The sequence below is a fragment of the Panthera leo genome, chromosome E3 (assembly GCF_018350215.1).
Source record: "Panthera leo isolate Ple1 chromosome E3, P.leo_Ple1_pat1.1, whole genome shotgun sequence".
NCBI classification, from domain to species: domain Eukaryota; kingdom Metazoa; phylum Chordata; class Mammalia; order Carnivora; family Felidae; genus Panthera; species Panthera leo.
In genome coordinates this window covers 31326326-31339555 of record NC_056694.1, presented here as the reverse complement: position 1 = coordinate 31339555, position 13230 = coordinate 31326326, and the positions used below count along the sequence as shown (strand labels likewise).

At 50.0% G+C, this 13230-nt stretch overlaps 1 protein-coding gene across 9 annotated transcripts in view; it reads left to right on the top strand.

The window, feature by feature from the left end:
* Positions 1-13230, top strand: part of SNX29 (sorting nexin 29) — a 500159-nt gene that overhangs the window by 15957 nt on the left and 470972 nt on the right. For all 9 annotated transcript variants that reach the window (XR_006198016.1, XM_042923016.1, XM_042923018.1 and 6 more), the window contains exons 2-3: positions 2416-2480; positions 4663-4715. Coding sequence is in view for 8 of the 9 variants with exons in the window: in XM_042923016.1 (XP_042778950.1) it covers positions 2416-2480; positions 4663-4715 (118 nt within the window). In the remaining variant the exon portion in view is untranslated. The remainder of the gene's footprint in view (positions 1-2415; positions 2481-4662; positions 4716-13230) is intronic.

The window sequence follows — 13230 nt, the reverse complement described above, 5'->3', positions numbered from 1 at the left end:
GTTGGATGCAGTACTTGGAAGAAGGAAGAAGGAGAGCCCGACTTGTCCATCCTGGCGTTAGAGAAGAGCGGGAGCCAAACATGTTAAACAAAGAGTAGGATTTATTGACAGACACAGGTATCAAGAGAGCTGTTTGGGGGGTCTTGGGCAGGTGGCATCTTCAGGCGTCCTGAATGATGCTTCATCATGGCCTTGTGAGGTGGGAATGACATGGAGGCCATCCTTTCTCAGAGCCCTCCAGAAAAAATAACAGTGGCAGAGTTCGGGAAGTCAGTTGTATCACCGTGTGTCCGTGACTGGCTTTATCTCTGGGTCTGGAGTGAGGCAGCAGCCTTGTGTGGTGGCCTGGACATAGACTCTGGAAGGGCATGGTCTTGACTGAGGGTCACAGTTCCACCAAGTGGTATTCAGATGAGAACAAAACCTACCCCAAGCCTGTGATTTTGGTCCGCGAGGCCCTTTGTAACTGGCTCCTGCCTGCTGTCTCCTCTTTACTTCCTCCTTTTGGCTTTTTGCTCAAGTCACAGCTGATTTCCTTCTGATCCTGGAAGACTAGAAACCAAGCTTGTTCCTGCCTCTGGGCATCTACCCTGGCAGCCTGCTCTGCCTGGAATGCTGGTCTGCCGTAGCTCTCCAGGCTTGTTCCTGGTCCCCATACAGGGCTCAGCTCACCTGTCGGCTGGGTGGAGAGGCCTTCCATCGCCACCCCGGCCGCCGGGGCCTCTTGCTTCCTCCCTGTCTCATCACCCATCTGCTTTTCTTTCGCCTATGACTCTCTGACGTCCTCCCATTGTAGGTTTACTTAGGTGCTCTGGGTTTCTTCCCTAATAGAAGTTTTGCTCCATGAGAAGATGGCTCTTGTCTACCACTTAACTCCTGTGTCCCCAGCACTTGGGACACTGCCTGGCACACGGTAGAAGTTAGATTAATACTGAGTGCATCGCGCACAATGCTGTTCTCCCTGAGCTTCACCTTCCCCGTCTGTGGTGTGGTGGTGGTGGTGGTGGGGGGATCCCGATCCCTTGGTTGCAGGGTGGTTGTGGAAATTACAGGGTGTGATCATGCCGAGCACTGAGTGTAGCGGCTGGCACGCAGGACGTGCTCCACACACGGTCACAGTGGTGGTCAGCCCAGTGGCCCTGGCATGATTTGGATGAATCGCTGACCGTCTGTGGGGTGATGCCCAGCTGGTACTCCCTGGTGAAGCCCGTGTTGAGTTGCCCAAGAGAGAAGCAGCTTGGTGATACTTCCAGGCTTATGGCGTGGGGCATCTGCTCTTGTACCTCTGAATATGAGTCTCGTTTGAAATGACTGTGTTCTGTGTTTGGTGCGTCACAGTACGTAGCCGTGTCTCTGTTGATTGGGGTCCCTGGGCCTCGCAAGGGACCGCAGATGTGGCTCTGACAGGGTTCTGCTTGGTGCTTTAAAGTGTGCCTGCCTTTGACCCTCATAAAGGGAAGTTGAGCACACGGTACGTGCATTGGTTAGGAATGCTTTTGGCCGCAAGTAACAGCCTGGCATAGAGCGGTTTGAGCAAACAGGGTTATTTGCTGTGTGAGAGGTGGGAGATTTCTGGTATTGGTTCAGCAGTGAAATGGCATCAGGGCTGGAGTCTCTGTGATTCCCTTGACCTTCCTTCCAAGCTTGTTGCTTCATGGCTGCCCGGTGATGCTCTGGCTCCCCCCAGGGTGTTTATGGTGAAGGGGTGAAGGGGTGAAGGATGGAAGGAGGAGTGAAGCGATTACCATCTGTTCTTTGATCAGGAAGGCGTGGTTTCCCCACTGCCCACGGCCCTCTGCTTTCTAAGGCCAGCCTTCCAAAAGAGGCTGAGAAAAGGAGTAATTTGGTTTTGCAGCTTGTACCGCAGGAGGTGGCCTGGGGAAAGGATGCCGGAGAGAGTGAGGCCAGCCAGTGGGCAGTGCCTGCCATACTAGGGAACCTCCGTTATAGTTACACTGTGGGTTCTCACCTGGGGGGGCAGTTTGTTCCCGGAGGACATTTGCTAACATCCGGAGACACTTTTGTTGCCACAACCAGGGTGTGTGTATGTGCGTGTGTCGTGCACTCGGTACCTGGTGGGTGGAGGCCGGGGATGCTCCTGACACCCTGCCGTTCACAGGGCAGCCCCACCACAGAGAATGATCCGGCTCAAACGTTAGAAGCGCCAAGGTGGGTTAGACTATGCTGGACACGTTCTTCAACTTCGGGGAATACTAGTTTAGCTGCTTTCCTGTGATGCCTAACAGGCAGATGGCCAGACTCCATTGTAATGATGTAGGTTATTGGTACCTGGTCTTGTTGTTCTCCTCGCAGAGGCGGCTGATGCTAGGTGGGGACAGCCCTACACCACGTGGCAGAAAGTGTCGATAAAAGGCTTACGTGCAATAGAACTAATGACGCCTTGTTGCATTTTAGGATCACAGAACAATGACTTGAAAAGACAGTTTCTGCTGGAGCGACTCCTGGATGCAGTGAAACAGGTAAGAGGGAAGCTCGCATTTGCCTCTGAGGTCGAGTAACGGTGCCAGGCAGTTCACATGGGGTCATCTCTGCCCTTCCACGTGCGCGGACTTACTCCCCCTTTCCGGGAGCAGTGAGGCTGGCCGTGTTCCCCAGGAAACGATAGGGCAGGTCAGGCAGTCCGAAGCAGCGAGGGAGGGGCGCCCGCGTCCTGACTTTCTGATACCTTTGGAGGCCCCCGTCCTTCTGACGTCCCCGTGGGAGGAGCGTTGGTGTTGGTTTCGAAGTCTCCCTCCAGGCAGTTTGATGGCAATGCTTCCGGGAGCTGAGGTGGTGGTTGGAGTTAGCCCCCCCCCCCCGGGCACAAGAGCAGAGGCAGGAGGGAGGAAGCCTTGCCCAGGGTCCGGAGGGACCTCCCGGAGGGCTCTCCTCGGTGCCGCTTTTGGCGTCCGGCTTTTGGCCGGGCCTGGAAGCAAGCTTTGGTTTAGGCTGGCGTCAGCGTGCCGGCCTGGCCTGCGTGAGTCACACGTGCATCATTTAGTGCACGCTTGTCACGTCCCAGGCCCCCGGCTAAGCGCTCCCCGTTGAATCCTTCCCACCAGCCTCTGAGGCAGTTCGTGCAGTTGTTTCCATTTTACCCACAAGGAAACTGAAGCTCCGAGAGGTCCAATACTTTGCTCCGGGAGTTACAGGTAATAAGTAGCAAAGTGAGGATCCGACCCTGACCTCCAGGTAGCTCACATTTTGGAAAGGCGACTGACAGTTACATGCATGTTAAGAGCCAGGTAGGGCGAGAAGCGCTTCTGGAGAGATGTGTGTCGAGCGTGGGACTGAGCCCAGAGAACCTGGCGTCTCCCCGGCCTCCAGGCGTCCTGGTGTGGTGCGTGGTGGAGGGGACACAGGCTCAGGTGCCGCTGGAGTCGAATACCAGCTTCACCGCCTCCAAGCTGTGTGTGCCGGGGCCTCTCATCCAGCCTCTCTGAGCAGCCTCTTCTCTGTCCTCGGGTCACCGCTCTCCAGAGCGCTGTGGAGGGAACCGCATTCGTTAGCGTAGGTACAGGGCCCAGCGCCTGGGCCACAGCAACGGAGCCCACATTACTCATTTCTTGCTTTATTCCACAAGTGGGAAATATAAGGAAAATGAAGAGGCAAGTGGAACCACTTTACGTCTATATATTTAAGTGTATTTATTTTGAGGGGAGGGTGCAGAGCCCAACGCGGGGCTTGAACTCACGGACCTGGAGATCATGACCTGAGCCGAAATCAAGCGTTCAGTGCTCAGCCGACTGATTTCACCCAGGCGCCCCTGGCACCACTTTAAGTGTAGCCGTTAAACAGAAATAAATGGGAGCTGATGCCCAGAGCTGCTGTTATTATTATTGTTGTTAAATATTTCAGTGGGTGAAAGTGTACATATGGTTTTTAAAAATCAATCTTACTGACATATAATTGAGGCATGCAATAAAATACACTAATTTTAAGTATGCAATTCCACGTGTTTTGACAAATACATCTTTTAAATTCATTAATGCGTTCATTCTTTGGATGAATAAGTTCCGGAATCTTGCGAGCCTGCTCCCCACAGGGGAGAGAGTGGCTGATGGCTGTGCGATATTGTGAATTGAATGGTATAACTAAAAATGGTTAAGATGGTGAATTTTACGTTATCTATATTTTACCACAATTAGAAAAGAAAGAATGGTTTGCTTTTATCTGTATCCACCCTGGGTGAATTGTCATTCGGCACAACCAGATGACATGTTTGAGGCTTGAATCATGCTGCCATAATTTCCTAGCCAGTCATAACAACTCTGGGGCCCTTTCCAAAGGCACCCATCACCACAGATTTGTGTAAGTATTAATTGTCGCCTGTGGGGAGCTCTGTGTTCAGACAGTCAGCTGCTGACATACAGGAGCTTCCTAGAAAATCTGCACAAGGCTGTGTACTTCAGTTTTCCTCTTAGCACTGTTTTCCCACACGCCTTCCTTCTGTGCAGGTGGGAGATAAAGGCTTCAGTAGGTGGCGGCTGGAAGGCTGCCTCACGTCTTGGCTTGACACCTGGGACAAGGGGACACCCCGACTCGGTACCTGGAGTTTCTGGCCCTGTGTGTCCCATGACCCCGAAGGCCTGTGTGGGCTGTTTGTGACGTTTGAGTGTCCCATCCCAACCGCTAATCTCAGCGGCTTCTTTTTCCGTGCAGTGCCAGATCCGCTTTGGAGGGAGAAAGGAGATCGCCTCGGATTCCGACAGCAGGTAAATGTGTCGCTTCTAAAACCATCTACTGTCAAGACCAAAAAGGCGGCCAGAGCTGAGTCGCTTCTGTGTTGTCTCTGCAGCCCAGAGGTGCGGTGATTCAGCTTGGGTAAGCTGTGGACCACCTACGCAGTGACGGCTCCTGTCGCGTATTCGCGGCTTCCTGTACTACTCCTTCTGGTAGTCCGTTCTGAGGAAATTGTTTGAAATACCTTTCTGCATAAGGTTATTTTCAGGGTAATTGATAATGATGGCAAGTCAGAAATCTAAGCAGAGCATCAGTAGAACAGAATGTCACATAGCCATTAAATTGATGTCCACACAGCATTGACTTGAAGCAGAGAAATGCACATGTAGTAATTTACAAATTATGTAGTTAAAATGAAAAGACCAGGATATAAAGTTATGTCGATGCAGAGTGATGCTAGCTATGTTAAACCACCACTCTGGAGAAGAACATACCAGAATGTGAACACAGGTAATCCTGGGTCTAAGAATATTGGGAATCTTTATACTTTCTGTTGGTCTTCATATTTTATACTGTGATTGCTTGTTTCCTTTATATATATATATATATAATATATAAAAGAAGCCCCAAAATTGTCATTGACTTTCCTGACCCGGGAAGGACTGACATAATTGTGTAAGCTTCTCATGTTGCCTGGGAGGAGATGGGAATGTTTTGGCAAAGGTAAGAGACACACAGGCATTTGCTTTGTGAAGTCATTCAGTGATTCATGGTGGCGGGAGGAACATTCCCCGCAAAGGAAGGGAAATGAGGGAACTCGCTTGCTCGGTGCTCATGTCATTCCGGAGACTGGCCGTGGCCCGGCCCACTCACCCCAGCCCGCCCAGCAGAGCCCGTTCCTGGTCTGTCCTTTCAGACCTGTGTCTGTGACACACTTTACCAGCCGGAGCAAAGCTCATAGTGCCACATTGTCATAGAGCTGCAGGGACTATTTGAAACTGGTGCAGGTTTAACGCTGTACCCCTCCTGTATCCTGTCTCTCCTTCACCTGGTTTTTCTCCCTGGCACTTACCACCAGCTGACAGACTATATGTTAGGCTTGTTTATTTTGTTGGTTTCTGTCTCTGGGTGTGGTCATGTCAGCTTTGTGCAGACAGGGATGTTTGCTGTCTTGATCACTGATGTAAGTCTGATGCCTGGAAGCGTGTAGAAGGTGCTTAGGAAAGACCTGTCAGGGTGAGCGACTGGGTGAGCGCGTGCACGGCATCGTATCGTAGTCAGCTGTTTAATCTGTGGCACCACGAGGCTTGTGAGCTTTGAGGGCCGAGGGGCGACTCCTCTAGCGTGTGTCTCTCTCTTTTGCACATTTTGTGCCTGTCGCACATTTGGTTCTTAGTATGTGGTTGTGGCATCAGATCATTAGACTGATTTATTGTTTCAGTTCTCTTTTTTTCAGTAGATGAAATTATTGTTATTACAGAACTTGCCATGTTGCATTGTAATAACTGGTTTATGAATGCTTTTGTGCCTTGACTGTGAACATGGAGACAGCAGGCAGGCCCTGGGTCCTGACCTCTCTCCTTCCCAGCAGAGTACTCATAAGCAGTAAGTAAAACGGACGTAAATCTGTAGGTGTTTGCTGGAAGATAAAATAGCCATGGAAAGTGCCAGAGGAAAAGCTTTATCCTTAAGAGTATAAAAGCTGTATCCTTACTGAGATTTTTATTTACTTACTTGTCAATGTCTGTTTCTGTTTCATTGATCTTTTTGTCTGTCCTTCCACCCCATATCATACAGTTTTAATAAGTGTAAATATAGAATAATTATTTTTTTTTATGATTTGCATTTTACAGTTGTTCTTGAGGCTCTACTATGGGGCCTGGCCTTGGTCAGCACAGGGGTCCTGATTTGGGGACACAAGGTCCACCTGCATCAGAATCATCTGGGAGGCTCATTCATTAATGATGCAATTCTCCCTCCCATCCTAGACCAGCTACACATATGTGTGTGAGTGCGTGTGCATGCATGTGTGTGCATGGGTGAGGGTGTGTGTGCTCAGGACTTCTCCATCACTTTTTTATTTTCGTAATTATCCTGTTCTTTTCTTGAGAGAGAGAATCCATCTCTAAATGTTAAATGAGTGTGTTCTTATATAATAGAATATACTACTAAAGTTTTTAGTAGGTAAAATATTAGGTTTCATAGAAGTTAGAAAGTTAATTCCTTCAATGAGAGCTGTGGATTATGGCTAAAAGGAGGGTGCTGCTTTATGTTAATAATAATGGTTACTGCTTCTTATTTATTTTGAGAGAGAGAGAGAGAGAGAGAGAGAGAGCGTGCATGCACACACATGGCAGAGGAGCAGAGAGAAGCAGAGACCGAATCCCTGGCAGGCTCCACCCCATCAGCACAGAGCCCGATGGGGGGCTTGAACTCACAAAGTGTGAGATGGTGACCTGAGCTGAGATCAAGAGTCAGATGCTTAACCAACTGCGCCATCCAGGTGCCCCGATAGTTACTGCTTCTCACGTCGCTGGCCACTCCTTGTGCATGTTGATGCTTAGTCTCCTACACAGTGTCTGGAGTGGTCATGTTACTCCTTCTTCACGGACGAGAAAACAGACTCCGTCAAGTAGAGTAATGCAGCCAAGGTTAGACATCTGAGAAAGTTAGAGTTGAAAGTGGGACCCTAGTTTCTCGGGCCCCGAAGTCCATTCTTCCCGTGTTAGGCTACAATTAGTGATTATGTTGATTTTGAAGCTGTGTTTAAAAAAATTGTTTTGGGGCGCCTGAGTGGCTCGGTTGGTTAAGCATCCGACTGTGGCTCAGGTCATGATTTCACAGTTCGTGAGTTCTAGCCCCGCGTCGGGCTCTGTGCTGACAGCTTGGAGCCTGGAGCCTGCTTTGGATTCTGTGTCTCCCTCTCTCTCTGCCCCTTTGCTGCTCACGGTCTGTCTCTCAAAAATAAATGAACATCAAAAAAAATTGTTTTTCCCCCACATTGAGGGTTCCTTCTCCATATCAGAGTCTTGGTCTTATCTTTGCAATATGTTTGGGTAGAGGTGGCACCACCTTCATACAGGAAAGGCCACATCATTGTCCTTATATTGTGACAAAGCTTAAACTTGCAGTTAAGAACATTTTGTTGTGGGGTCTGGAAAGATAGATGAGTCCCCTTTCTTCTCCACCCCTGACAAATGGCCCAGCACCAGAGGTCACCTCACATGTATTCACTGCTTTCCAGCTCCCCGCTATCACCCTGTCCCAGTCACCACAGCCCCCATAGGATGGCTGCCATCGACTGACTCCCTGCCTTCCTTTTTGTCCTGCTTCCTCTGCACAGAGAGACTTACGAAGAATGCAGTTGCCGTCCCTTCGCTCTGCCATAGAGAACCTTCGCTCTTTGGAAAAAGACTCGCATCCCTGATACAGTCTGGCTCTTTGCTCCAGCTACTCTGGCCTGGCCTTTTCTGGTTTTGTTTTGTTTTGTTTGTTTTCAAAGCCTTTGAATAATTGTCGGGGAAGTCTTCAGGTCCCCTGACTGCAGTTCTCCCCCTGCCCCACCAGACCCCAAAGTCCCAATCATCTGGAGCTATTTTCCTTGCTCTGTACCATGGATCTGCACACTTTCTGCGAGGGGTTGTCCTTTGTGACCCCTGCTCAATACTGTCAGAGTCTAGAAATCTCTGTTTCACATTACGTGTTGGTACGATGGATTGATTACGTTTATCTGTTCAACTGCATGACAAGCTGGAAATAAACCTATTTTGCGCACACTGTGTCCACAGTGCCTGGCACATAGTAAGTGCTCAATAAATATTTATTGGGTCACTCATTTGTTCAGCAGTTAGTTGCTGAATGCTTAGCTGGTGTCAGGTTCTGTGCTGGACATGGGGCCTTCTCAAGTATTTCAGGAGTGTTTCTACCCTTCCGGTGGCTTTCTTTCTACTGGGGAAGATAGCCCAGTGGGACAGTGATTACAGAACATGACTTGAGGGCTATGTCTAGGAGGTTGGGGATGTGCCCTGGGCAGGCTGGCGGGAGAGAGCTCTGGCTCTCACTGCCTGGCTTCGAGTCTGGCTCTTCCCCTTTGCGGTTGAGCCACCTGCCTAACTTCTCAGAGCCCAAGAATTAGGTCTACTGTGATATCTTGATTTAAACAGGAAACATATTTGTTCTTTGCCATTCTTGGCCTTGTGCTGTAAAACCCCTGGAATTTCCAAAGTGATGAGAGCCATGAAGGTGTCTTCTGTTATGTGAATACAGTGACTTTTAGAAAGTCCCAAAGGTTGGGGGCTGGTGGCCAGGAGAACCAGCCATGCTATTAAATGGTTGGAACTTTCTTTCCCAGCAGCCCCCCCTCCTCCCTCCCCGGGGCAGAGGTGAGCTGGAGGTGGCGTTCAGTTGCCAGCTTCTGGTGATTTAATCAGTTGTGCCTATGTCATGAAATCTTCATACAAACCCAAAAGGATGGGGTCCTGAGAGCTCCTGTGTTGATGAGCACACAGGGGTGCAGGGAGAGAGGCTCTCCTGAGGAGGGCACGGAAGTTGCGTGTTCTCTTCCTTTACCTGGCCCCGCGCAGCCCTCCCCCCGGCTGTTCCTGAGTTCACATCATCCTCTTATAATAAGCCGGTTATCTAGTAAGTAAAATGTTTCTCTGAGTTCTGTGAGTCGCTCTGGCAAATTCATCTAACCCCCGGAGGAGGCCGTGGGAATGTTTGAGATACACAGCTGGTCAGGCAGAAGTACAGGTGACAGCCTGGGCTTGTGACCGGGGTTGGGGGGGGCGGGGGGATGTGTGGCGTCTCATAGAACTGAGACCTTGTTCTGAATAGTACTAATTCACCATAGCCACACTTTTGGTTTCGCGGAGGAAAGCTCTATTAATTATGAGGGAAAGGGAATATAAGCAATTCAACAATTCCAGTAAACATAAAGAGGGAGAAAAATACAGAGAAGAACAGAGAAGGCTAAATTCATCAAATCGGGTACTCACAACATCCAGCCTTCTGGCTGGGGGAGCCCAGCGGCGAGCAGCCCCGTTGGAGTCCCGATGGAGCGTCCTGAGCAGAGCGCCCTCCCCTCAGGTGGGACTTCCGACTAAGTCTTCCCACCGGGGCAACATCTACACTTACCCGTATGTGATTTATTAAGTCTGCCCGAGTGCGGTCCTGAGCAAGCCGTTTTTTCCTCTGTTTCTCTTATTGTATCTCACAATCTCTGGAGCCTGGGTGTGTGCATATTTCTCTGCCCTCCCTGATCCATTCCAGGGGCCCAGCCTGGTCTGGCTCAAGGAGGTGAGGCGAATTAATTCCTCTTGGCGTCGGGGACAGAAGGGCCAGTTCTGATCCTGAGCCCGGATACGGAGCACAAGCCGACTAGTAAGCCCCCCATGACTGTGTGTGTGCGCGGCTCTGGGTGGAAATGCACGACAAGCCACACCAACAGCTTCTTTGCAGAACAGACCTTCACCTGTGGGGTCTCTAATGCTGTCGCCAGGTGGAAAATGTCAGAATTGAGTTGAGGTGTAGGACACCCAGCTGGTGTCAGAGAATCGCTTGGTGGTGTGGGGAAAACGCACGCATCTGAAAAGGTGGTCGGAATCAGAGCTGCCCTGCCATTTGGGAGGATTAAGTCAGATACTGTGTGCAAAAGTGCCAACATGTCGGAGTGTTAATTTCACTCCATACGGAGTGAAGTCTGGTGGGACGGTCCTCACTCAGCTGGGACTCCTGCCATGCGGTCTACTGATGCAGGCACTAGTCTGCAGATGGAAGGGAAGGGCAAATGTGTATTAGTGAGACTTTTCGATGTTCCCGAAGGTGGAAGATTCCTTTCCACATAACTCTGGGTACAGTTCTCAGACCCCACGTCCCGAGACGTGTCTCTTCTGTGTCATTCTCCTATAGGAAACTGAGAACAAGTGACTACTAAGATATAATGGATAATTGGAAGGGATCTTCTCTTAAAAGGCCAAGTGTTACCTTTGAAGGCCATTGAAAATGGACTGTCGTAGGTAAAGTTCTGGGCATGACTGTGAGTGTTGGCTTAGGGTCATAGCCAGATTCCAGTTGGTTGGACGAACACCAGTAGGAACTTTTTTTTTTTTAATTTTTTTTTTTAATGTTTATTTATTTTTGAGACAGAGAGAGACAGAGGATGAACGGGGGAGGGGCAGAGAGAGAGGGAGACACAGAATTGGAAGCAGGCTCCAGGCTCCGAGCCATCAGCCCAGAGCCCCGACGCGGGGCTCGAACCCACGGACTGTGAGATCATGACCTGAGCCGAAGTTGGACGCCCAACCGACTGAGCCACCCAGGCGCCCCACCAGTAGGAACTTTTTTTTTTTTAATTTTTTTTTTTAACGTTTATTTATTTTTGAGAGAGAGAGAGACAGAGCATGAACGGGGGAGGGTCAGAGAGAGGGGGAGACACAGAATGTGAAGCAGGCTTCAGGCTCCGAGCTGTCAGCACAGAGCCTGACGCGGGGCTCGAACTCACGGATCGTGAGATCATGACCTGAGCCGAAGTTGGACGCCCAACCGACTGAGCCACCCAGGCGCCCCACCAGTAGGAACTTTTGAAAGGCTGGCACCCAGCTGTATCTGCCAAGGCTCTTGGGCAACAAGCAACAGGAATCTCCAGCTAAGGATGTTGTGGGCTTGCAGAATTGATGGAAGGCCGGGTTTGGAGATGGGAAGGAGTCAAGACAACTTTGGAAGGCTCCTGTGCTGGACACAGGGGCCCAGAGGTGTCTCTTAGCAGGAATGCTGGTCCAGTTAAGGTGCCGCTGCCAGAGTGACTCTCATTCTGGTCAAGATTGAAGGTCTAGGGAGTAAACACCTGACTGGCCAGTCTCAGTCTCAGGTCACATGACCACCTGCTCGCCACCAGCAGAAGGATTTGGCTGAAGGAGCTTCGTGGGAGCCCGCTGGCTTGTGTAGTGCAAGATGTTTCCTTGGGTCACCATCCCAGGACAGGATGCAGTGAGGCAGAAGTAAACTTTCAAATGAAATCTGGGTGCTGTTATGAAGGTGGCTGTTATGAATGAACACAGGGTGGCCATAATGCCCATCAGTTGTCCCCTGTTGCTGCTGTATTGTAGTGATAGGCTTTCTTGTGACAATACCATGTGGTTTAAAAATGTTCGTGTCTAGGGGCACCTGTGTGGCTCAGTCGGTTAAGCAGCAAACTTGGGCTCGGGTCATGATCTCACAGTTCACAAGTTTGAGCCCCATATCCGGCTCTGTGCTGACAGCTCAGAGCCTGGAGCCTGCTGTGGATTCTTTGTCTCCCTCTCTCTGCCCCTCCCCTCCTTGTGCTTGGTCTCTCTCTTTCTCTCTCTCTCTGTCTCTCAAAAAATTAAATAAACATTAAAAAATAAACAAAAAATAAAAATGTTCATGTCTATGTGATCGGTGTCCTTTGATCCTTGCAATGACCCTGAGGGGTAGGCAAGCAGGAGTAGGGTAATTTCCCTGCTCTTACAGGTGTAAAACCTTGGAGGCTGGTCATTTTTGTAGCATTGACTTTGTATCTAGTACCCATTGGTGCTGGAGCATGCACTTTGGTTAGGTGGGTCACGTGGTTTGTAGGTGGTGAACAGGATTGGAGACAGACTTTGTTTTCCTACTGTGGTCCTGTTCTCTGACACTATAGCCCCTCGTGGTTTTCCTAACACACCGTTTCCCCAAAAAGTACTTAATATTAAGTGTTAAATGTCAGGGCATTCAATTCCCCTCAGCTGCCTAATGGCTCAGTGGTTCGCCTTTTCTTTTCCAGTCTTAGCGATACTGGGGGAGAGACCTGGTTTGGTATTAATGTGAGGTTGAATGAAATGAAATTACTGATACTTGGTCCTTTCGACCTGCGAAGACAACAGTATCCTACGGTTCAAAGTGTGTCCAGCACAGCCCCCTCCTCCTGTCTAAACAGAGGCTTCGGGCTTAGCCTTCCTCCAGCAGAGTGGCACAGGGGCTTGCTCTGTGGGGCCCAGTGCTGCGACAGCAATAGAGTTTTCCCTTGTCAAACAGGCGTCTCTCCCGTGGAAAACAGGAGTCAAACCCAGGACAAGTAAACCAGCCTACCCATGCTCGGATGTAACAAAAGTTGCCCATCTGTTTGTGAATGGCTCAAGTCTGGGAAAGAGCACTGCCCGTGTGCCTTTTGTACACAATGTTATTCTGTTACAGCCGAAATCGCAAAGTGTGAGCCTGTGGGAGGCAGATGTGTTTGATCTTTCGGAGATCACACAGCATCACACAGCAAGATGTAAAGCGTCAGACACCACGGACATGAAAGGAAATGGCAGGCGAGGCTCCTTGCATGATTTTGTCCTCCGAAAGCCCCCCAGGAGGAAGTGGGGCAGTCAGCAGGCTCCCGAGCGCCGCGTTTCTCCTCACCCCTTCCCGTCGGAGTTGCGGTCCTGCTCTGTTTGGCCCTCAGAACAAAGACCCATTCTTGTGCTTCATGAAAATTATTCCACGTACTGTCAGTCACACTGGCCTTGGGAGAGGCTGTAATGTGTGTTTTGAATAGTTTGCCTT